The sequence below is a fragment of the Maylandia zebra genome, linkage group LG2 (genome assembly GCF_041146795.1).
Source record: "Maylandia zebra isolate NMK-2024a linkage group LG2, Mzebra_GT3a, whole genome shotgun sequence".
NCBI classification, from domain to species: Eukaryota; Metazoa; Chordata; class Actinopteri; order Cichliformes; family Cichlidae; genus Maylandia; species Maylandia zebra.
Window position 1 is genome coordinate 9,471,020 of NC_135168.1, and position 26,243 is coordinate 9,497,262.

General features: G+C 42.4%; 2 protein-coding genes across 2 annotated transcripts; both read left to right on the forward strand.

The window, feature by feature from the left end:
- Positions 1–5,799: 5,799 nt before the first annotated feature.
- Positions 5,800–10,735, forward strand: LOC143413546 (protein NLRC3-like). The gene is made up of 3 exons (XM_076876769.1): positions 5,800–5,874; positions 8,344–8,548; positions 8,700–10,735. Exons 1-3 carry the CDS (start codon positions 5,872–5,874, stop codon positions 10,496–10,498), a joined length of 2,007 nt encoding a protein of 668 aa, XP_076732884.1. The 5' UTR covers positions 5,800–5,871; the 3' UTR covers positions 10,499–10,735.
- A 728-nt stretch (positions 10,736–11,463) lies between these two features.
- Positions 11,464–18,983, forward strand: LOC143413410 (uncharacterized). The gene is made up of 5 exons (XM_076876402.1): positions 11,464–11,474; positions 11,688–11,861; positions 12,075–12,248; positions 12,425–12,598; positions 17,925–18,983. Exons 1-5 carry the CDS (start codon positions 11,464–11,466, stop codon positions 18,115–18,117), a joined length of 726 nt encoding a protein of 241 aa, XP_076732517.1. The 3' UTR covers positions 18,118–18,983.
- Positions 18,984–26,243: the final 7,260 nt, after the last annotated feature.

Genomic DNA, 26,243 nt, shown 5'->3' on the forward strand with positions numbered 1-26,243 from the left:
CCTTGGTCCATAATGACATTAATCCTCAAAAATAGTTCTGGCATAATAATTGTGCACACAGTGTAAAACTGAAGAAGCTTCTCAGATGAAATGTCTTCAAGAAACTTAAAAAAGTCCAGACACTTTTGTTTCTGAGCTTCTTAATTCAATTCAATTTTATTTATATAAATCACAACAACAGTCGCCTCAAGGCGCTTTATATTGTACAGTAGATCGCACAATTATAGATACAGAGAAAAACCCAACAATCATATGACCCCCTATGAGCAGCACTTTGGCGACAGTGGGAAGGAAAAACTCCCTTTTAACAGGAAGAAACCTCCAGCAGAACCAGGCTCAGGGAGGGGCGGGGCCATCTGCTGTGATTGGTTTGGGTGAGAGAAGGAAGACAGGATAAAGACATGCTGTGGAAGAGAGACAGATGAACCGCTGAGTGTTGTCCCGTCGAGGTGGCTCTTCTATGTTGTGCATTTATGGCACCAAACCACAAATGCAAAGGAAGAAAGGGTCGAGGCTGATTGGTGTATGTGCCCATGAGTATGAGTGTACACGGGTGTTTCTCTGTGTTAGTGACAGTCTGACAGAAGGCTGCATCCCTCAGCCTCATGTGGGCTGTGTAGCCCCTTTACAACTGCAGTGAGAGCTCAGACCTGTTTCTGGTGGGTGGTGGACTCCTCCAGGGCTTCCCCTGATTCCCCTTCTGCCACAGAAGACTGTGGCCTCAGAAACTCATATCTGCTTTTTGCAAATGAAGCGAACCTGTTGGCTTCATCAGCAGGGGCGGATCTAGAAGGGTGGCATGGGGTGGCAAGTGCCACCCTAAAATGATCCCTTGCCACCCCAAGTGCCACCCCAGTTTTGCATATGACAGTGTTGTTTATTAAAATAAGTTTAACAGTTTGAGCGTAGTTACAGTCAGCAGTGAATATAAATGCTAGAACTGGATATATTCCATAGTGTCCCCCCCTCCACATTAACAAATGGTTCAGCCCATAGCAGGACCGGCTTTCTTCTTGTTTACAGCAGCAAGCGATGCTTATGATTGTGCCAGAGCACATTTTGAACAACACCATGGGAATTTTGGATTTTACACAGGTGGGTGGATGTTACACTGTGGAAATGAAGGAAGGTGAGTGCTATTTTAAATGGTTGTAGAAAATGAAAAAACAGCAGGTGTATTGGCTGCATTTTTAGATAAATAGTTGTATCTGTTTACAAAATGTACAATTTATATTTGCATTTCAAGTTATAAACATTTACCCAACACGTCTGTGGTTTTTTTACAGTAAAAAATACTGCTAGGATTTTAGGTTCTTTGTGTGATTTCAGATCAGTAATAGTTACATTAATAGTAATAGTAATACTAATGCAGTATGTCAGTGAAAAAACAACTAAATTCAGTTGAGCTGAAAAGATACCAAACAAAGCAAGAGGAGGAAAAAATAAAATGAAACAATCTGAGGGTGAAATACAAACGTAAACTCAAAGGAGTCACAAATGTCCGGTTGTGTTTCAGACCTCAGAGGGTGAATCCAACAAATCATGAAAAATGAGGTTTACATGTTTGTTCATGACAGTGCAGATTTCTGACATTTTGTGTCATTTAAGCTGCAACAATGTGACTGTTTTCTAACAAAAACAGTGAAACTTAAGTTAGACTTGTGTTTGTAAATGAAGCGCCCCATGTTGTGTAGCTTTCTGGAGTTTATACTTATTGGGCTACATATGTATTTAATATACAGGCTGTACAGTACATAACATCAAAACTCACATGTTTCATGTAACTAAAGTGTGTAATCATGTGGGTACAGACAATAATTAAGTTATAGACTATATTTATATGAAAAACGTGCATACTTACTGCATTTGAATCATTTTAACCACATGTAACCACCTGCATATGTGTTTGGGGGGAAAAGGCTTTGATTTTGCCACCCTAAGAAAATTTCTCTAGAGCCGCCCCTGACCATTTCACAGGATTTGCATTTAAAGATGCAACAAGACTAAAATGGTTAGGGTCAGGAGGTCAAAGGTCAGAGCTCCTGTGGGTCTGAGGGCGGCCTCACGCTGGAGAAGGATGAAGGAGTCTGACCTGAGCCAGTGTTTGACATGAACACATCAGCACTGCTGTCAGTGAGCCTAACGACAGCCGTTAGCATCATTTCAGTGTTTCAGTCATAAAAACACTTCCTGTCACTGTGGTGGTTACAGTGACATCATGCAGTTTGTGCTTTGACCTCCAGAGGGCGACAAATCAGCACAGACAGAGAGCTCCATTCAAACTTTGCTGCCATCAGGAATAATTCTTCAAATATAATCATCAGTGTTTGAGCAGTTATGATATCAGGGACAATCTAGACATGTGTAACAATACTGAACATGTCACATGACACACCTCAAACATCATGTGATCCACTCTCAGTCTGCACTTTCATTCATGACTTCAACAGGTTGAAATGAGCTTTGAAGAAACATTCAGTGAAATAAATCTTTCATGGATTCATGTGAGCAGCAGATGAACTTTGTACCAACAACATCTTCAATAACAGAGTCTGAATGAAGCTCAGGTGTTGATGCTGCTCCCTGATTGGACGCTTGGTTTCAGCTCTGCTCTCAGTCTTTACTGCACAGGTGAAGGTAGAAAGTGTGACTGGATCTATAGACTGGAAACAGAGAAACATGCTGAACATTTGAAGCTTTGCAGCAGAAATGTTCATGTTACAAATACAGCAGAGCTGATCTGGGATCAGTGTGTTCACACCTGCAGCTACAACAAGGTTTCATGTCTCCACACGTCAGCATGTGAACTTTACTCTGACTCAGTCTGAGCAGTCAGACGGCATATTTTTAAAGTTAACACATCAGCACACACAGAGCTGAGCCCCTCCCACCTGTGCTGAGTTTCAGGTGGAGCCCCGCCTCCTTCCAGGAAGCAGCTCACCTGTGTGTCCGTGTTTAGTGTCCAGGTGTGGAGTGGAGCTTGTTGTTGGTGTGTGAAGAAACTGTAAGTTTGCTTTGTTTCCTCCTTTAACAGTTTGTCTTTAGGAACTTTACTGTTTGTTCAGCTCGTGTTTGATTTCTTCACACAACAAACTGTGTGTGTTTGTATTTCCGGTCTCTCCATTAAAGTCAGTGTGTAATGTTTCCTGGCTAACATCAGCTGTGTGCAGCTTAGTTCAGCACAAATCTGCCGCTCCATAGTTCACGGTAACGGACTCACAGCTGGACCAACGAGGCCGAGTGTGTCCGCCACTCTGAGCTACGTTCGTGTTTGTGTACTTGTAGTTTGTACTTTGAGTTCACTCAGAGCCCACAGAGGACGCAGCGTACGTGATGACGTCACAGCCCTTTACCTCCTTTACTGTCACTGTGATTAATATTTACACACGAGACACCTGCAGAGCTCTGACGCTAAGCTAGCACACAGCATGCTAACACTAAGCTAACGCTAAGCTAGCCAAGAACCCAGAGTGAGTTAAAGCTGAGTAAACACTGACCCCAGACCAGCACCGTGATAAAGTGAGCTGCTGCTGCTGAACTTGAACAGGTAACAAAGTGATGAGCAGTCAGGCTGCAGGTTTCTACCTGTTCATGTTTCTACAGTAGAATCACTTTGAAGTGTCTTTGTGCTGTTTCATCTTTGATTTGTGTTCATAAACACTCAGAGAAACATCACGTGACCTCATCAGGATCTGTGTTGGTGTGTGGGGCTGTACCTCAGCTTTATGTTGTTACATGCTCATTTGTTCATTTTAACATCAAAGTAATGTTATGAGGAGTAATGAAGTAACGTACTCCATTACTTTTAATCAAAGTGTTCTGTGTAATATGTGTAATAATGACTGTTTTGAGTAATGACCAACACTGATCACAACAAAGAGGAAATGCCTCCAACATGCACAAACATTTGAGCCACAACATGCAGTTAATGTGCACAAATGTCTTTGATATGCTGCTCAGTGATGGTGGTGACTGTCAGAGCAGAGCTACTGAGAATCAATAAGTAATATCAATGATGGGATCAGAATCACTAAATTCTTCTCATCCCTGTCAGTATCATACATGTGCTGTATAATGTGATAAATGTAGAGGTGCTGGCTGTTCTCTCACTCTGCTGTTTAGCTGTAAAGGACGCCTCCCTGCCTTTGTCTCATTCATGACCTTTAATAGTCTCTTCTAACATGCAGAGATCTGTATGATCTGTTTCATAGAGTCTAACCAGCCTGTACAGGTAACAACAACAGTCACTGCATCACTGACACACAAACGTCATCTCTGTCAATAACAACATTCATACATGGAATAAAAACACATCAGTGGATCATTGCTGGAGCTGATGTTTGTGCTCCTGGTGCAAAGGCTCTCAGTTTCCTCCTTGAAATAACATCAGTGGTAGGTCAGCGACATGCTTTCTTTCCCTCTCAGGTTTAAATATCTGGGACTCTCCACCGTTTGGTTTTAGAGCTGAAGAAGCTTCTCAGATGAAACGTCTTCCAGAAACTTAAAGACGTCTCTTTTCTCTCCAAGCTCCTTAGATCACATGACCTGGATGACTGAACCTACAGACATATTGACCTGGTTTCATGGTCACATGACAGGTCAGAGGTCAGCGACTGTAACTCAGTTCCTCCTGTTAATGTGAACTCACTGAGTGTTTGTGGTTTACCTCTCAGACTGACTGAAGACGATGATGGAGGAAGAGGAGGACAGAGCAGAGTCTGCAGGGTCCAGCTGTCCGTCTGTGAGGAGTGACGGGTCCAAAGATCACCCTCCAGCCTTCAGTGGTGAACCTGGAGCAACGAGGTCAGAGAGCTGTGATGACTCCTTTACATGTTTGTGTTTCCTGGATAAATATGACCTGAAACATCCTCAGATTGTTACAAAGATTCATTAAAAAGAAAACAATGAAAGAGAAAAGATCCAAATGTTCGACTTGGTCATTTGCTGTTTGAGGACAGTGATGCTCATATCTGTGGGGAAAGTGTGACCTGAGTGGGTTCATGTTTGTCTTTAAAGAACAGAGCTGCTCTGATTCTCTTTGTGTCTGATCTGTTAAACAGTCTGAGAGGTCACACAGAGACCCAGCAGCTAAAGCCTGGATCATACTGGCTGCTGTTACTCCATCAGGACAACACTGAACCACAGTGGTGTGGATGTAGTGGATAAATCCCACCATACTGATGCTCAGAGTTAACCACAGGGAACAAAACCAGATGTTACCTTCAGATTGTGACCTTTGGAGTGGACGATGCAGATTTCAATAGAGAATAAATGTTGTTGTTTTTCAGCTGTGAAGAAAGAATCTAATTTTCTGAACTTAAGAATTTATGATGCTGGAAACAACATGGAGACTATAACACAACATTTCCACTGTGTTCATAGAATGAATGTAAAACTGTCAGACATTCATTAAATATGCAAAATGTCTACAGAAGCATCAGAGGGTCAGACGTGAAGCACTCAGTGATTTTGATCAAATGACTCATCAGTTATTGATCTGTACTACACTGATCTACCACGTTAGTAAAGCTGGTGTTCTGGTGGTGGAGGGAGACTCGGATCATGTTCTGGTTTTGGAGCAGTGATCTGCTGATGGTTCAGTTTGATGAGCTTCTTCAAAATCATCCCTGACATCACCACTGAAAGGACGTCCATGAAAACAGACTGAAAATTACTGACATGTTCACAATCTGAGAGTTTAAAACTTGACAGACTTGATTCAGATGAAGTTATTTGAGCAGAAACTCCTGGATCTTTATCCTGTGTTGATCTAATCCTTCATGGTTCCTCCACAGAGTGGACCAGCAGAGCTCAGAGGTTCCCAGTGGTCAGTCTGCCCAGCAGCATCAAACACAGCTGGACTCCATATTTATGGTCTGTACATGTACAACAACTACTTTAATATTAATATTAATAATAATGCATTTATTTATAGGTCCCTTTCAGAACACCAAGGACTCTGTGGACTAAATGACCAAAAGAAACAAACTTTGAAATCAGACGGTGCAAATGTGATCACAGGGAAACGTTTTAAACATCGAGGCTTTAAACAAAAACCAAAGTGAAACAGTTTGTAGTCGAGATCAGTGGGAATGAAGCTGAATAACTGTTTCTTCAATAACTTTGAGCAATAAATGACAAATATGATGGAAATTAGCAGCATTAGCACTTACTAATGATGTGAGCTGACACTCGGCTGTATTGAGACGACCACATTAGGTGGTCCTCAACTGTAATGGAAACCAGTGGATCCAGTCCAGTCGTGGTGACCTGTGGTGAGTCGATCTGAGCAGCTACTAATGGAAACAGGGCCATAGATGTGTTTGTGCTTAATAACAGTGAATCACATGAGTTTTACATTACTGTTAAAATCTCATGTTGTTTGTTAAAGTGTGCAGTTCAGGGTGTGTTACTAAAACACTTTCCAAAGACCCAGCCCCCATAAAAAGCAGCCAATCAGCTTCTAAGAGTTACACACCCACACATATCTATCAGGTTAACTCTGGTCTAACACACTTGGATTTAGCTTGAAGAGTGTTTCTGTACGAGGACTGAAAATGATTTAATAAGCAGCTAATGTCCAAAGAACAACTTTGACACACCTTCATAAACCTGCAGAGCAAAGAAAAACTAGCTGAAAGTCTGGCTGCTCTTATGAAAAGTACAGAGAAATTATGGGTCGCTCAACACTTGTGCACAATATAAGAGTTTAAATAAATCTAAAGAATAACTCAAAGTCCTACAATCATACTGATAAAGTCATCTACAGCTAACTATCCAAGTGGATTTGTTTAAGACAGCTCCATCTGCTGGTGGCCCTCTGCAGGTGCATGAAAGGGGCGTGTTTATATTGAAAGTAGTAGAGAAAGTAAACCCCACGGGAAGGAGGAGGACTCTCAGCAGCTTCCAGCTCATATTCAGACATTTGACTTCTCACTGAAAGCAGCAAGTTTGAGTGTCTGTACCTTAGTTAGAAGAGATAACATGTCAGTAGTAATTAGAGTTGATTGAGCAATGCTGTCCTTGTAATGTAGTTTATGATTTTTATGGACAAGTCCAGTTTTTCTGTAGAGCCTCTCAAGTTGGTGACAGCAGCAGTGGAAGTTCACGTGTAAACCAGAGCAGCAAATCAGGTCCAAATGTGTTGTTCACAGTGAGTGGGATCATCATTGGCTGCTATGTTAACCTCCTGCAGCAGGATGTCTTTGGTCAGAGAATGGATAGATCACGAAGTCATTGTTGAGTTTAGGGAGACAGTAGACAGTTGGAGGAGGTTCAGCCAGTTGACACACAGTAGATAAAATAACTGAAGGCAGGAGCAGACACCTGTATGACTTTCCACCTCTCACATAGATTATTTCCCTGGGCAGCGCCACAGGGCTGGTAGATGTAAACAAAGCTGGAGGAGAGGATTTATTCATCTGAGAAAAGTCACAGAGTTGTGTCTTGATGCTCAATCATCCAGGTACGTAAATCCCAAAAAGCTTGATTCTGTTCATCTGGATGTTTTCAGTGGGAGAAACGTTTCATCATCATCAGGTGACTTCTTCAGTCTCAGCTGACTGCAGGTTTCAATCTTATAAACAGGACATTTGTATGACTGAAACCAGCCCACTGAAGGAACAATGGGCTGGGAGGTCAGTTCATTGATCATTGGTACGCATATTGTCAGGACCATTGATCAATGGTTGTTGATCAATGGTCATGAGTCCAGTTCACAGAGAGCTGGGGAATGGCTGCAATCACAGCATGTAAGATGGTGACAGTTGTACCCTTAGGCCCCTCCTCCATTCAGAGATGGTCTTTCCTTTTCACATAAATGGCCTCCTTGACTCCGCCCTCAAACCAGCGTTCACATTTACTCAGGACCTTCTTGATGTGAAGTTCTTCTGCTTCGCTGGCTGCTGTGTCTGTGGGGATGGTGTTTGTTCTGTGTTGTTGTGTCCTGATGACGCCCAGTTTGTGCTCCAGTGGATGATGAGAGTCAAACCTTAAATACTGATCTGTATGTGTAAACAGAGTGAACCTTTAAGACCAGTTGTCTGTACGATCAACTCAGTCACCTGAAACATCTCCAAGTTTCTGGCTTTGATCATCAACCTGTTGGTAGTTCAGCTCTGAACACCAGTGAAATGTTTCTCCCACTGAAATCGCTGCATTCATATGAACAGCATCAACGTTTTGGGATCGTGGAGTTGTGGACAAAGTCTCAGTTAATCAGATAAAGTCAAACCTATAATTGGTGAAGAGGTCGTGGATGATATGCCCCTTGATGGTAAAGAAGTGGATGTTGTGTGGACTAAAGTTCAGAGTGGTGGGTCATTCATAAATATTCTGTTCCAGCTGCTGGAGGACAACATCATCACTTTTGTGAAGAACGAGCTGAAGAAGATCCAGAAGGCTCTGAATCCAAATAAGCCCCAGTGCTTGGAGTTTCAGAGGGAGGATGATGAGCAGAGGAGCAGCAGCAGAGAGGCATTTGTGAAGATCACAGTGGACTTCCTGAGGAGAATGAAGCAGGAGGAGCTGGCTGACCGTCTGCAGAGACGTAAGAGGATTTATCTAAAGATTTAAGCTGCTGGATAAATGAGAGACTTGTGACACCAGTGTGTTCAGTCATTTCTCAGTGGGTCAGAAATTGTCATCAGCATTTTGTAAAATATGATTGTTAAAGTTGTATTTTTATTATTATTATTCAGAACTTCCAGCTGCTGTTTGTCATCGTAAACTTAAGTCTAAGCTGAAGAAGAAGTTCCAGTGTGTGTTTGAGGGCATCGCTAAAGCAGGAAACCCAACCCTCCTGAATCAGATCTACACAGAGCTCTACATCACAGAGGGAGGGACTGCAGAGGTCAATGATGAACATGAGGTCAGACAGATTGAAACAGCATCCAGGAAACCACACAGACCAGAAACAACCATCAGACAAGAAGACATCTTTAAAGCCTCACCTGGAAGAGATGAACCAATCAGAACAGTGCTGACAAAGGGAGTGGCTGGCATTGGGAAAACAGTCTTAACACAGAAATACAGCCTGGACTGGGCTGAAGACAAAGCCAACCAGGACATCCAGTTCATATTTCCATTCACTTTCAGAGAGCTGAATGTGCTGAAAGAGGAAAAGTTCAGCTTGGTGGGACTTGTTCATCACTTCTTTACTGAAACCAAAGAAGCAGGAATCTGCAGCTTTGAAGACTTCCAGGTTGTGTTCATCTTTGATGGTCTGGATGAGTGTCGACTTTCTCTGGACTTCCACAAAACTACAATCCTAACTGACCCTAGAAAGTCCACCTCAGTGGATGTGCTGCTGATAAACCTCATCAGGGGGAAACTGCTTCCCTCTGCTCGCCTCTGGATAACCACACGACCTGCAGCAGCCAATCAGATCCCTCCTGACTGTGTTGGCATGGTGACAGAGGTCAGAGGGTTCACTGACCCACAGAAGGAGGAGTACTTCAGGAAGAGATTCAGAGATGAGGAGCAGGCCAGCAGGATCATCTCCCACATCAAGACATCACGAAGCCTCCACATCATGTGTCACATCCCAGTCTTCTGCTGGATCACTGCTACAGTTCTGGAGGATGTGCTGGAAACCAGAGAGGGAGGACAGCTGCCCAAGACCCTGACTGAGATGTACATCCACTTCCTGGTGGTTCAGGCCAAAGTGAAGAAGGTCAAGTATGATGGAGGAGCTGAGACAGATCCACACTGGAGTCCAGAGAGCAGGACGATGATGGAGTCACTGGGAAAACTGGCTTTTGATCAGCTGCAGAAAGGAAACCTGATCTTCTATGAATCAGACCTGACAGAGTGTGGCATCGATATCAGAGCAGCCTCAGTGTACTCAGGAGTGTTCACACAGATCTTTAAAGAGGAGAGAGGACTGTACCAGTACAAGGTGTTCTGCTTCATCCATCTGAGTGTTCAGGAGTTTCTGGCTGCTCTTCATGTCCATCTGACCTTCATCAACTCTGGACTCAATCTGCTGGAACAACAACAAACAACATCCAAGCGGTCTAGTTTTTTTAGAAAAAAAGAGTCTCTCCACCAGAGTGCTGTGGACAAGGCCTTACAGAGTCCAAATGGACACCTGGACTTGTTCCTCCGCTTCCTCCTGGGTCTTTCCCTGCAGACCAATCAGACTCTCCTACGAGCCCTGATGACACAGACAGGAAGTAACTCACAGACCAATCAGGAAACAGTCCAGTACATCAAGGAGAAGCTCAGTGAGAATCTGTCTGCAGAGAAAAGCATCAATCTGATCCACTGTCTGAATGAACTGAATGATCGTTCTCTAGTGGAGGAGATCCAACAGTCCCTGAGATCAGGAAGTCTCTCCACAGATAAACTGTCTCCTGCTCAGTGGTCAGCTCTGGTCTTCATCTTACTGTCATCAGAAGAAGATCTGGATGTGTTTGACCTGAAGAAATACTCTGCTTCAGAGGAGGCTCTTCTGAGGCTGCTGCCAGTGGTCAAAGCCTCCAACAAAGCTCTGTGAGTAAACATGTTGTCATCGCTTCATTGTTAAAATCATGGGAAATAAATCAGAAATGCTGAGTTCAAAGAGCACTGTAACATTTTTTTAAAATAGTAAATTAAATGATCATCAGTCACTCGGTAAATATATGGTAGTTTTAATGTTTCACTCCAGCATTTCTAAAACACACTTTGTTCTGTAACTCTTATCAAAGGACAATCCAGACCCAGCCTATAAGAACATGAGCTCTGATGCTTCAGCCCCTCTGACAGGTTTATTATCCTCAGCTTGTTCACTTGTCTCCAACTCCAGGAATTTGGTTGTTTTATTCTAAAGCACAAACTTCACCTGCCAGACTTCACCTACATCTTTTTCTGATGTTCATAATTTAAGTTCAAGTTTGTATCTCACTTTCAGTGCACACCCTCCCTTTTTAAATATAAATCTCTGCTGTGCTGTCATGTTTTCATCCTGTATGGAGGGAGAAACTCGGTCTTCATTACTGAAATTGCCTCTAAGGTCGTGTTTCTTGTCAGTAACCATATGTAACTGTAAGGCTTCCATAACCAGTGTTATCACAGAATTACAGTGGGTTCACTCTGGGTCCTCTACAGTTTCTTCCCACTGTCCACAGACATGCAGTTAGGTTACCTGGTGATCTAAACTTCATGCAGGTGTGAGTGAGAGTGGTTGTCTGTCCCTCTGTGGGCTTAGTGGAAGAGACTGGATGGATCTCTGCTTTGTCTTTGATATATGCTGACAGCAAACATTCTCCATGAAGTCTGCATTTCAGCTCATCTCCTTTATACACACCTTTAACAGGAAGAGTTTTATACAGCTAGTGTTTAAAATCAAGTGTTATTCACAATACACAGGTAATGAGCATGATTATTGAATTACTAAAATTTTCTAAAATAATTGTTTTAGTTAATATTGTATGACAGTGTACACAGAATTATTAGCTCAGTAGGCAGCGTGGTCGCCCCATGATCATAAGGTCAGGGGTCGAATCCACCGAATAGTTACCTTGTGGTACCCCTGAGCAAGGTACCATCAAGGTACCAATCATGTGCACTGGACTGGTAGCACTCATAGTCTCATAGGTTTAAATAAATTTTTTAAAAAAAGGGTTCAACATATAAACAAATTTAATTTGATCACATATATTGTTTGGTTTTTTTTGTTTTTGTTTTTTTCCTTTCTCTCACAGACTGAGCAGCTGTAACGTCTCAGAGAAAGGCTGTGAAAATCTGTTGTCAGTGGTCAGCTCCCAGTCCTGTAGTCTGAGAGAGCTGGACCTGAGTACCAACAGCCTGAAGGCTTCAGCAGTAAAGCTTCTGTCTGCTGCAGTGGAGAGTCCACATGCCAAACTGAATGTTCTGAGGTCAGATCAATTTGTATTATGTTTAGTTCTGTTTGTTTGTGTGTTTGATGTTTGTTTTTGTTTATGTCTTTATCCAGTTATCCTTGTTTCATAGCATTTTTATTCATTTCAAAGTTAAACAGAAGTTTTACTAACCTGCTCAGCACAAGACAATAAGCTATTGCACCCTGATTACACTTTAACAACAATCTTTATTCATGTTTTTATCTTCAGACTTAACATCTGTGAACTCTCAGAGGAAAACTGTGAAGCTCTGTCCTCAGTTCTCAGCTCGCAGTCCTCTAGTCTGACAGAGCTGGACCTGAGTATCAGAAAGCTACAGGATTCAGGAGTGAAGCTTCTGTCTGCTGGACTACAACGTTTAAACTGTAAACTGAATACTCTGAGGTCAGATCAGAAAACATTTAGTTTTTAGAATTATTAATTAAAGTTCATCCATATGATGTTGTATCTTAGTATGTTTATGTTTCCTTTAAAAATAGAAAGTCAACATTTAATGTTTTGAAATGTATTAACAAACTCTACATGAGTACTTGTTTTATAGATTGTCTTTTATTTTTCAGACTGAGTGGCTGTAACCTGTCAGAGAGAAGCTGTGAAGCTCTGTCCTCAGTCCTCAGCTCCCAGTCCTCCAGTCTGAGAGAGCTGGACCTGAGTAACTCTGACCTGCAGGATTCAGGAGTGAAGCTTCTGTCCGCTGGACTAAAGAGTTCACAGTGTGCAGTGGAAACTCTCAGGTCAGGATTCAAACTTTTCCACAGATGATCATTTGAAATGTGATTTATATTATTGTATAAACAGGTAACTTTTACAGCTGTCAAGTGAACTTTTATTTACATTTGAGTGGATAATTGGACTCTGAATTACTAAAAGTTGTTATAGTCATGTCTCTGTTTATTTAAAAAAATACTTCATGCACTGCCTAATTTAAAGATTTAGGCTCCTTTGGGCCCATAATATATATATTTGATTTCTTTGTGAATGAAATTAGGAGGATATTGGCGACTGCTGATTGGCTCGCTGTTTGTTTTTTATTCACAGTACTTAATTTTAAAGGCTGATTTCTCAAAATGAGATGTTTATCTTTTCTTCTACAACACGTGGAGCCACCAAATCTTCTTGCTTGATTTATTCATTACAGTTTGATTTAAAGAATATTAGACTCGTAACATAATAAATATATTTATTTCACTTCTTCTTGAGAGAAAGAAAGGGATGACTGGGTGAGCTCCAGTGGTTCATCCCAGCAGAGAGAGCGGCACACTGGGCTGCAAATGATCACAGTAGTAATGGCCATAGTTTGATAAAACAGGCAGTCTTACCCTGTAGATAATACAGGGTTCTGGTGCCGATGTGGGGGAGGGGAGTCGCCCGGTACTAACTACATACTACTAACTACCTCATCCAGATGTCTTCCCTACTAAACCTGATAAGAAGTAACTGCAGTAGCCTTATAGGTCAAATCAGTTTCACCTGTTAAAGTTAGCTCCACTATTAATTAGGGGTGGGGGAAAAAATCGATACTGTGTAGTATCGTGATATTTTGTTTGCTAATAATGTATCGATACAGGGACAGCAGAAATCGATATTTTGTTACAAACAATTTTTTCTCTGAAGTCAACATGCTCTGGAGTCAGAGCATGTTGACTTCAGAGCATGTTGATCCTTTTTCTGAGCAACAATCCTGACATTCCTTCACTGTCCAAATGTGTTTAACTTTTTTTTTGGCAGCAATAAACATGACAGTTTACTTATTTTAATTTAAGACATGTTTAATTTTAATTAAGTTTGAAACTTTTTTACTTAATGTAAAATTATATATTTTTTTAAATTTACTTTCAAATTCTTCAGTTGCTGAAGGGGCTGCATAGTTTTCATAAATTGCATAGTTCAGAATAGCTATAATTGTACCAGATGGTTGCATTCAGTTAAGTTGGACTAGACTGTAATACAAACCGTTCAGTTTGTCAACAATAAAACTGACTGAAATGAGAGAAAGACTGAGTGTGAGACTTTGATATTAGATAAAATGAATATTGATAAAGTTTACCTTTATGTGCAGAATTTAAATATCGCAAAATATTTTAAAAAATCGCAATAATATCGTATCGTGCGTTAAGTATTGTGATAATATCGTATCGCGAGTTGTATGGTGATTCCCACCTCTACTATTAATGGTGTCACTTTTCTGGGATGAGTTTAGTAGCCTGAACAGCTGCTTAAAGGAAAGTAATTAAATAATAAAAATAACCTAAGTCCGGGGGAACCTGCAAGAGCTGTTTGCACAAAGAATAATGCTCAGACTTTGAGGTTTTATCGTTTTACACAAGGTTTAAAAATGAATGTCCACAATTGAATTGCAGAAATTGTTATTGAGCTAATACTGATGTAGTTGTTATCTTTGGTAAGGAGAGGTTGGAGGAAGGATGAGCACAGTCAGGCCTAAAGATGCTCTTAATAATAATAATGGATTGCATTTATATAGCGCTTTTCGAGACCCTCAAAGACCCTTTACAATCCCACTACAGGGAGTGCAGAATTATTAGGCAAGTTGTATTTTTGAGGAATAATGTTATTATTGAACAACAACCATGTTCTCAATGAACCCAAAAAACTCATTAATATCAAAGCTGAATGTTTTTGGAAGTAGTTTTTAGTTTGTTTTTAGTTTTAGCTGTTTTAGGGGGATATCTGTGTGTGCAGGTGACTATTACTGTGCAGAATTATTAGGCAACTTAACAAAAAACAAATATATACCCATTTCATTTATTTATTTTTACCAGTGACACCAATATAACATCTCCACATTCACAAATATACATTTCTGACATTCAAAAACAAAACAAAAACAAATCAGCGACCAATATAGCCACCTTTCTTTGCAAGGACACTCAAAAGCCTGCCATCCATGGATTCTGTCAGTGTTTTGATCTGTTCACCATCAACATTGCGTGCAGCAGCAACCACAGCCTCCCAGACACTGTTCAGAGAGGTGTACTGTTTTCCCTCCTTGTAAATCTCACATTTGATGATGGACCACAGGTTCTCAATGGGGTTCAGATCAGGTGAACAAGGAGGCCATGTCATTAGTTTTTCTTCTTTTATACCCTTTCTTGCAGCCACGCTGTGGAGTACTTGGATGCGTGTGATGGAGCATTGTCCTGCATGAAAATCATGTTTTTCTCGAAGGATGCAGACTTCTTCCTGTACCACTGCTTGAAGAAGGTGTCTTCCAGAAACTGGCAGTAGGACTGGGAGTTGAGCTTGACTCCATCCTCAACCCGAAAAGGCCCCACAAGCTCATCTTTGATGATACCAGCCCAAACCAGTACTCCACCTCCACCTTGCTGGCGTCTGAGTGGGACTGGAGCTCTCTGCCCTTTACCAATCCAGCCACGGGCCCATCCATCTGGCCCATCAAGACTCACTCTCATTTCATCAGTCCATAAAACCTTAGAAAAACCAGTCTTGAGATATTTCTTGGCCCAGTCTTGACGTTTCAGCTTGTGTGTCTTGTTCAGTGGTGGTCGTCTTTCAGCCTTTCTTACCTTGGCCATGTCTCTGAGTATTGCACACCTTGTGCTCTTGGGCACTCCAGTGATGTTGCAGCTCCAAAATATGGCCAAACTGGTGGCAAGTGGCATCTTGGCAGCTGCACGCTTGACTTTTCTCAGTTCATGGGCAGTTATTTGGCGCCTTGGTTTTTCCACACGCTTCTTGCGACCCTGTTGACTATTTTGAATGAAACGCTTGATTGTTCGATGATCACGCTTCAGAAGCTTTGCAATTTTGAGACTGCTGCATCCCTCTGCAAGATATCTCACTATTTTTGACTTTTCTGAGCCTGTCAAGTCCTTCTTTTGACCCATTTTGCCAAAGGAAAGGACGTTGCCTAATAATTATGCACACCTGATATAGGGTGTTGATGTCATTAGACCACACCCCTTCTCATTACAGAGATGCACATCACCTAATATGCTTAATTGGTAGTAGGCTTTCGAGCCTATACAGCTTGGAGTAAGACAACATGCATGAAGAGGATGATGTGGACAACATACTCATTTGCCTAATAATTCTGCACTCCCTGTATTCATTCACTCTCACATTCACACACTGGTGGAGGTAAGCTACAGTTGTAGTGGTAGGTTAGGTTTTGCCCAAGGACAAAATGACCAAGACAGAGAGAGCTGGCTCATCAGACAGACAAGCTCATCTTGTAACCTACTGGTTCGCTGGTCAGCACACCAGCTGACTAGCGAACCGGCTAACTAGCACACTGGCTAACTAGCACACCAGCTAACTAGCACACCGGCTAAATAGCAAATCAGCTAACTAGCAGACCAGCTAACGGCAGCCACAAGCTGAAGGACGATTAAATGTAGTGGAGATATCAGAGATGACACTGGTGTGTCCGATTCACTCTTTAGCACTCTGGTCACTCCGGTGTGTCAGCCAGAACACCACTGAAGGCCAAATGATCCCAGCATGTGGAATAAAGAGCTTAAGGTTTGGTTTGAGACACTTTATTCTTTCACTGATTGATTCTTGCGGCTGTGATCATGTGTGTGGTTTCTTACAAAAAGGAAGTACACAATACAAATACATGACAAATAAGATGAATAGATAAGTTACATATCCAGTTATATGTACGTACATCAGTATAGCTAATATAGCCATATATAAGGACAAAGATCACAGTACTATAATGCAGTAATGTTAAACACAAAGGTGTATATCTACATAAATCTGTCCTATCAGTGATCAGGGTACTGTAGTATACTTCCACTACATAAACTATAGAAACTAAACGACATTAGTGTGACTTTAAGTTACCATCAGTACAGACGAACTGATGGTAGTTGTACAAAATAAAGGCATTGCAATTATTGTGAAGGGCTTCCGGTTAAACTAAGATCAGCTGATTACCTCATAACAAATTGTTTGCTATAGAACGCACCTCCCACTCTTCATTAATATCATGTACTGTAACTCCCAAGTAACCATGGTTACCCAGCCACGCCCAGTAGTCTCCAGAGAGACCAACAGCTGGTGCACGTTGTAACGCCGTGGCTTTCATAGTCTCTCCTTTTTCTACAGCTCATGTGTTCTTCTTGTGATGGTGCGTCTTGAGGGAGGCTCATACATGCCGTCATTTGTTGATCCTAAGAACGTTCCTCAGACCGACTTCTTCAACAACACTAATCAGCCTCCAGTTTGTAGCTACTCACTTCACTGTGGCGTCTGTTAGCTTGTCTTTCTTTGGTTTTATCCTGACTCCTCCCACAAGCTGATCCTACGTAGTCTGCCCAAGCCTCCCACCTCTGTTTGTTTGGGTGGTTTGTTTGCTGCCATCAACAGCGTGTAATGCATTTAAGTGATACTTCAGACATGAAGTACTGCGACAATAAAAAACTCAACTTTGCTTAAAAATAACTTTAGTTGTATCAACACTGCCCTCTGGAATAATTAGACTTTGGTGACAAACTGATGTGATCTCCATGTTTCCTTTGTTGGACTGTGGGCGAGTGTCAGAACTGAATGTACTGAGTAACATGTGGAGTTTAAATATGTGTCAGTTCCAGTTTTAGAGCTCTAAAGTGCAGCTATCATGTTAGGAATATGTTAGGAATAGACAGGAACACTGAGCACACTGAGCTCAAATCTTTATTTATCCAGTTCATCTGTAGGCTGAGCTCAGTCCATCCATTTAGTGAAATGATGTTTAAAGGTCTCCTTGTTCTGTGAGCGTGCACAGATCCTGAAGCAGAAAGCCTGGGTTAACAGAGAAATGATCATCACTGTGATGATGCTCACCATCTCTGACTGGGATTTGAGGTTTTGTCAAAGCAGCAAAGAAAGCCTGGCTATGTTGGACTGGGTGTGGAAGCAGCTCCCAGTTTGAGTTCAGGAGACAGACACCCTCTCTACTTTGACGATCAGCTTCAAACTTTCCTTTTTGATAAAACTTATAGTTAGAGCTGGATCAGGTGACCCTGAACCATCACTTAGTTATGCTGCTATAGAGATGGATAACAGATGGATTGTTGTTTTGTGTGTCTGCAGTCTGTCAGGCTGTCTGATCACAGAGGAAGGCTGTACTTCTCTGGCCTCAGCTCTGAGCTCCAACCCCTCCCATCTGAGAGAGCTGGATCTGAGCTACAATCATCCAGGTCTCTCAGGAATGAAGCTTCTGTCGGCTGGACTGAAGGATCCAGGCTGGAGACTGGACACTCTCAGGTATGGAGAGAATGTCTGATATAGGAGGAAGAGCTGGAAACATTTCCTGTGTCTTTCACTCACTTCCTGTTTGTTTCCTGCAGATGAGACATGAACAATCACACATGCAGGAATATTTTCAGGGACAGACACACTAGTCTAGCTGGATAGTACATGGATATTTATGTAGGGGGTCTTCAAGGAGTCTGTTTGCAGGAACATTAATGATAACTGATAAGTCATGTTGAGAGTTTCATTAAAAGTAGACTTACAGTTAGGTAATATTTGGACAGAGACAACATTTTGTAACTTTAGATACAAGTATCAGCCATGTGTGTGTTTCCCATGCTGTATGTCCACAGTCACAGTGACAGTCAGTGACACTGACAGAAGGATGAAACAAGGCTGTGAATCATTTCAGTCTGTGTGTGTGACAAAGAGGCAGACAGGAGCAGCTAACATTTGGAAATGGAAGCTTACTGGAAACACTACATTCACGGCTGAATTCACAATAGATTTGTTCTCAAGTGCACATTTAGCAGCTAATGCTAATACTGTTTTCCCTTTGCTTTCTACAACAGCTATTGCTAAGTAGGCCACTTTGCTCCGCTAAGGATTTGTGTGACCATGATGGAGACTCTGATAAGCTAATGCTGCTAAGCTAATGCTGTTTATGGGCCCTGTTAGAATCAATATTTCATTCTCATTCTGTTGTTTGAGAACAATATTAACGTTTCACATCATTATAACACAAGAGAAAAGGGTATTGGCATTAGCTACTAGTGCTTATTCACCTCAAATTACCTTTAGCTGCTAATGGCAGCCTACTTAGCATTAACTCCTCACTAATATAATGCTAATTTACATCAAATTAGCATTAACTGCTCATATTGTTATAAGGAAAGAGAAAACGGTATTAGCATTTGCTGCTAATACTTATTCACCCCTAATTAGAATAAGCCGCTAAAAGCAGCCAACTTAGCATTAATTCCTCACTTTGTTGTTACCCAACGGAAAAGAGTATTAGTATTAGCTACTATCATTTTTAATAAGTAAGAGAAAACAGTATTAGCAGTAGTCATTTTTACAAAATCTTTATTCATCTTTATTCATCTTCATTTAAGCATGCACTTCTAGAAGGGAAGATGAGGCCGGTGTCCCTCTGCAAAAATCTTCACCCCTTTGTTAGTTACAGCCAGCTTTATAGAAGTGACCCCATTATAAAACCCCCTACGGGTGCTGCAAACTCTGTCTGTGTCTATGTGCACGAGCACGTGAATGCCTACATGTGCACGTTCCCACGTGTCTATGTGAGTGTAAAGTGTCATACATTATCAAACTAACATTACATTTTCATATTAAGGTGGGGCCAAAAACTATCGTCCTGCGGGCCGCAATTGGCCCGCGGGCCACGAGTTTGAGACCCCTGGTGTAGGAGGACACCTACTCTGTGTCTGGTTAAGTATAAGAGCCCTTTGTTAGGGGGACCGCTGGACTCTTAGCACCAGCTTTGGGGTCACAGGGTCACATCTGGAACACACACACACACACACACACACACACACACACACACAGACGCGCACTTGCGCGCACACAGACACACACACACAGACACACACACACACACACACACACACACACACAGACACACACAGACGCGCACACGCGCACACACAGACACACACACACACTATGCACAGACACACAGACACACACACAGACACACACACACACAGACACACACACAGACACACACAGACGCGCACACAGACACACACAGACGCGCACACGCGCGGACACAGACACACACACAGACACACACACAGACACACACACACACACACAGACACACACACAGACACACACAGACGCGCACACGCGCGGACACAGACACACACACAGACACACACACAGACACACACACACACAGACACACACACACACACACACACACACACACGCGCGCGCGCACACAGACACGCGCGCACACAGACACACACACACAGAGACACACACACACACACACACACACACACACACAGACACACACACACACACTATGCACAGACTGGTACTCTTTGTTCATACCTGTGTAAGACGTCATAATGAACTTGTGCATATTCATGTAAGCTCAATAAAGAGCAGTGTTACGAGGGAGCAGACGAGAGCGACTGAGGTCAAGTGAAGGAACGGCGCTGTCACAGTTCTCTCCCTCATCAATTGTCTGGTTCCAGCGGTGGGTCTGTGCTAGACGACCCATCACCAGCTTTTTCCACTGGTTACCAGTACGTGGTAGAATCCACTTCCAGATCTGGTTGTCTTTAAATCTGTGAATGGATTGGCTCCATCTTATCTCTCTTTAACAAAAGAATCCAAGTGGAGCCCTCAGGTCTGCAGATAAGCAGCTTCTGACCAGAACTAGACGTAAAAACAGAGGTGAGCTTTATCGATGGCTGCAGCCAAACTCTGGAACAGTCGCCCTTCACATCAGGTCGTCACCAACACTGGACATTTTTAAAAGCCGGTTGGAAACACATTTGTACTCTGTAGCTTTCAATCCTGACCAGTCTTTATAGTCATTACTGTGTATGTTTCCTATTTTCTCTCTACTCTGTGCAGCACTTTGGCTCAAGCTGTTTTTAAATGTGCTGATAAATAAATGTAGATTTCTTTGAATAAAACAGTGGAGCCGAGCTTTGAGCTCAGTGTGTAACAGTGTGTGTGTGAGAGCCATGTAATGTCCATGTGTGCATGCTGACTGTGCTGCTCTGACCCCCCTCCTCCTTTCAGGGTGGAGCCTGCTGGAGTCCGATGGTTGAGACCAGGTCTGAGGAAGTGTAAGTGTGTTTTTAATGGGATTCATGAAAACAAAGCAGCACACATTCAACCATCTTCATCATGTCAGGAGTCATCATCAAAGTGTCAATCAATGAACAGATGATGGATCAATAACTGCAGCTGGATTGTGTTTGTTCTCTCCATCAGATTCCTGTCAACTCACAATCGACACAAACACAGTGAACACAAAGCTCCAACTGTCTGACAACAACAGGAAGGTGACATATGTGGAGGAGGTTCAGTCATATCCTGATCATCCAGACAGATTTGATGTTTGTGAACAGCTGCTGTGTAGAAATGGTCTGACTGGTCGCTGTTACTGGGAGGTCGAGTGGAGAGGATACGTTTATATATCAGTGAGTTACAGAAGCATCAGAAGGAAAGGAGACAGTGTTGACTGTGTGTTTGGACGCAATGATCAGTCCTGGAGTCTGATCTGCTCTGATGATGGTCCTCAGTCTGTCAGGCACAATAGCAGACACACATCCATCTCCTCCTCCTCCTCCTCCTCCTCCTCCTCTGTCTCTAACAGAGCAGCAGTGTATGTGGACTGTCCTGCTGGCACTCTGTCCTTCTACAGAGTCTCCTCTGACACTCTGATCCACCTCCACACCTTCAACACCACATTCACTCAAACTCTTTATCCTGGGTTTATGTTCTGGTTTCCTGGTTCCTCAGTGTCTCTGTGCTGAGTGGAGTGTAAAGAGTGTCTCCTGTTACAGAAACACTCTGACTGTTGAACAGATAGTTCAGTCTGTACATGTCTGTCTCTTTCACTCACAAACACGTTTTCAGATTCATGGATTCAATCAGTTGATGTTTGAAACTCTTCTAAATGATTCCTTGTAAACTTCTTCCTCTTCAGTCACAAACAAACAGGAAGTGATGTCACATGTGTTCCTGTCCACACAGCAGAATGAGTCTATTGCTGACAGTGATGTACAAACAGAGTGAGCATTTCTGAGGCCCAAAATAAACTGAGTAGTTCACTGAATGAACAATGGACTGTGAGCTCAGTTCCTTCATCATTAGTATGGATTATATATGTATATGTATTATATTAGTATCATATATATCAGGTGCTGCTGCTTTCAGTCATTGTGCAAATGTGCTGTTTGTAAGCTTGTAAAGCTGCAGTCAGCTGAGACTGAAGAAGTCACCTGATCAGTGAGCAAACGTTTCTGAAAACGTCCAGATGAACAGAATCAACCTTTTGGGATCAGCCAGCAATGCAGCATCATTGTTGTTCAGCTTCAGAGGTTTGCAGGAATGAACTGATGACCAGAAACAGCTGCAAAGTCCAAGAAAATACCAGCTGGAGTTCAGCTGCATTTGAAGAAGTCAAAGAAAAGTAAGGATGGCAAAGGGCGACGTTTTCTTCCAAAGAGCTGCAAACATGGTCGACGCCTCATTAGAAGAATCATCTGGACATTTGTGAGGAACTCTAACCAAGAAAGCAACGTCACACAGATCCAACAGACAGTTTCCATGACTGCAAGTGTTGAGTGGAAAAATGCTACATTGCATTATTGCATCCTCTCACCACAGGAGGCGCTGTTGGCACCACTGATTGCTGATCAGCTGTTCTCTGATGATCTGATTGATACTGTGAATAACGGGACTCACTGAACTCTGTGACACAGTGAAGATTACAGAGTTTAACTTCACCCTTTAAGACTGACCACAGAACCAAGTCCGCCAGAGCTTTTGTTATATTTTTACATGCTGTGGAGCCATTTGTGGGAGCATTTCAAGTTGCTATACATCAATACAACTGTTATAGCCCTAATTTTAATAATATGTATGCATTAAGTCCATAGTAACTACATAAACTGCAAAAACAACCTCTGCTCATCCATCTCTGTGTGTATCAGGATACATTTGGTTCATAATACACAGAAAAATCAGAGTTATTACCTGTAATAAATGTGAAAGATTCCTGCAGTGATAACCAGGCAGGACTGAAACACATCCAAGCTGTCACCACGGTAACAGCAGCGCCCATCCACAGGTGAGGGGAGGAGCAAAAAGAGGGACTTTGACCATTTTATACTAAAAACACTCAACTAATGTTTCTAATATGAAACAAATAAGCCCACATTAATGTGAGCGTTTATTAAATAATAATAATGATGATTTCCTCCTGATCTCATTTCCACAGCAGAGAAAACTGTGGTGTATATTGAGGTGGAGGGTGTGGTCTGTGGCTCAGGTGTAGAGTGAGGGTGGGGTGCACCACAGCAGCATGCTGGGACTGCTGAGGGTGGAGGAGGGAGTGATGATGACATCAGAGCTGCAGCACAGAGACCAGTGAACACACAGTCTGTTCATCTTTGCATAGATACAATATACAGCACAATATTGAATGACAGACACGCTGTGGGAGCTTCCACAGATACACTGACGTCAGCATCCAGAGTCCTCCTGCTGCTCCCCCCTCAGAGCCCCGTGATCAGCACCAACACATTCAGTTAGATGACAGAGTCCAGCTGCAGCTAGAATCAGCTCCCCTCTGTGAACAACAGCACAGCGTCAGTGTTTCACACTCAGTGAAAGGAGGAAACAGCAGAAGAACACCATGTGTGCTACGTTTCCCAGGACACACTACAAACTGCACAAATACAGAGCAGCACGTGGAAGGACCTGGAGCTGCATTTACAGAGCTGCAGACAGCGTGATGTCCTGTATGGACAGGTGGAAGGAAGCAAGTCCTCAGCTGGAACACTCGTGTTTGTCCACAGACAGGAAACACAGCAGGAAACTTCCTCACAGAAGTGCAGCTCATGGATAACACACTTCCTGTCAGTCAGAATGAGGCTGCAGCCAAACACAGAAAGGTGTTTTTGTCCAGATGAGCCCAGAGAAGAAACACGAGTGTTCACAGACATCAGAAGCTCAGAGAGGTGAAACATGAGGTTGGAGTCCTCGTCAGCATCCAGAAGAGCTGCTGTGAAACCCTGAGTACTCATGACAGACTCTGATGGCACAAACACATCATGATTCAAACAGAAAGACAAACATGGAGCTCCTGATCCTCCTGCATGAGAACAAGCTGACATGAGCGCTGTGTCTGAGAGTGTCTCCCTGTCACAGTGACAATAACACAGCTGCTGCTCACAGTCATTAAACTGACCTGAGGTCAGCTGTGCTCCTTACATATGAACCATGTGACCTCACATCAGTGCTGTGGATGACTGTAGTCATAGAAGAGTAGAGCTGTAGCAGGTGGTGTGAGGAGGAGGTGGTGTATTCTAGTTAACGCAGTACTGAAACACTCCAGCAGAGGGCGCTGTTAAGTCCTTATTGTAACACAGTTACTGTGTGCAGTTAGACTTCATACATAATCTGCACTTATTTCCATCAGACATGCTGTCAGTAAATGATTGGTTTCTATTGATTCTACTTCCTGTTGACTCGTTTGATGACAGTGAAACAATCACAGCTGATTGTGTGATGATGTAAACTGTCACTGTTACATTCAGTGTGTGTGACATAATGTTAGTGCAGGCTGATAACAGCCTGGTTCTGTTAGAAACACATGAACGTGTCCATAGATCAGTGTGTGTTTAACATGAGAGCTTCAGCCCTGCTGATGTGTTAAATAAAGACATGCAGGAAAACTGATGAGACTCTGAAATAACTCTTTATATTTATAATGTAACTCTGCATCAAAAGAACAACAAAGGATCCCAGACAGGTTTCTGTGAACAAAGACCATTCTGATGTTTCTGTGTTTCTAACACTTTGACATTATTAGTAAACAGACTGCAGTGAGCAGCATTTATAAAGAGCTTCTATATAAAGATATGACAGCTGTTTGACAAGTTTATCACTCTGTGTTTGGACCTGATCAGTCCAGCTGTTTACTTGAAACATGTTCATTTACCTGTTCTGTTATATTCATGTTCTTGTCTCTGTTGAAAACACATTTTAATGTCCCTCAGATTTTTCTCCCAGATGAATAAATATAAAAATGACACAAACTGACTGCAGCTACTTTTTGTCCTTTCTGTCAAAAACCTTCATGTGACTCATGAGAGACACGTTTCAGCTGTTTGTGACAGATCAGAGGCCAACAAGTCATTTATAACACTTTCCATCATTGTTTAAAGTTCTCAGTGTTTCTGTGTTGCTGCGTATAGGATCTCCCAGCATCATCACTGTGCTGTCCAATCATTGTGTGCGAGGTTACCCTTATAGTGCGATGTGTGTTTGCACAAAGAGAAGCATGTGTGTCAAATATAAATAAGCACAGAACAGAAACAGCTGCTCGTTTCTTCTGTTTAGAGTCAAGTTAGTGTTTTGTGTCTTTGTTTGAGGCCTGATGTCGAGCAGAGGTGTGTGTAACTGCACTGGTCTGTTATATGTGTGAAGTGTGTGCTTCTCTTCAACATCATCTTTGTCACTGCTGATTCCTTTGTGTCATCATGTGTTGAGAAGAGAGAACAGTTATAACGGAGGAGCAAAAGGAAGCCCTGAAATCTGCATCAACAAGGAAGTGTTGGCTCACCAGTGATCCCAGCAGAGCCACTGGTTTGGCTCCAGTTGTTCTAGATTCAATGATGTTGTTGCTACAGATACATGTCAGCATCTTTATTGAATTTAATATGAAGCAGAAATGGTGTCATTAGGAGAAGAAGAGGAGAACAAGTCCGGCGAGGAGGCAGCAGCTCTTAAAGATGAAACAGCAGCTCAGCCCTGAGCTCAGAGAGCTGCACATGAAAAAGCTCCTCAAGCAGATCCTGTCAGAGGTTTGTCATCAACAGGAGGAACTGTTCACATCATAGGATGAAGATGCTGTCAGCTGGATGAAGAAGGTTATTTAATGCAAACGTTCACACTGAAGTCAAATTGTTGTCGTGTTGAACAGATTCATGTACTGATCGTCTCCAGAATGTTAGAAGAGCTTCAATGAATCATTAGAAACAACTTACAGCTGCACAGCTGTGTCAAACACATCTGTGTGTCATTGTGGGATTGTTGTGTTTCTACATGTGACACACGTCTAAAACATGCACACAATCTGAACACAAACAGGGACTCATGTGTTCCCACAGCCAGATGCTGAGAGCCATTTCCTTGTAGTCCTGTGTCTACATACATGAACCATTAGATGTTATTGGAATGATTGTCAGCTCTGATAGTTTCATGTGTGTTTAGCTGGACGCTGTTTGATCCTCGACATGTTTAAAGGTGTCCAGTCCTGAGACACTGGGGCTGGAAACAGCTGTGATGTCATTGGACTGTCACACAGACAGAAGTGCATGAAGCGAGCAGCCGAGGAGCCGCTGATGTTTTGGATTCAACAGCATTTGAAAGGTCGACACA

What these genes read in the sequence shown, in the direction of transcription:
- LOC143413546 (XM_076876769.1), top strand. An exon ending in GGCTGACCGTCTGCAGAGAC is followed by an intron (nt 8,549 to 8,699) that starts GTAAGAGGATTT and finishes ATTATTATTCAG; the next exon opens with AACTTCCAGCTGCTGTTTGT.
- LOC143413410 (XM_076876402.1), top strand. An exon ending in TGTAAACTGAATACTCTGAG is followed by an intron (nt 12,249 to 12,424) that starts GTCAGATCAGAA and finishes TTTATTTTTCAG; the next exon opens with ACTGAGTGGCTGTAACCTGT. An exon ending in TGTGCAGTGGAAACTCTCAG is followed by an intron (nt 12,599 to 17,924) that starts GTCAGGATTCAA and finishes GTGTGTCTGCAG; the next exon opens with TCTGTCAGGCTGTCTGATCA.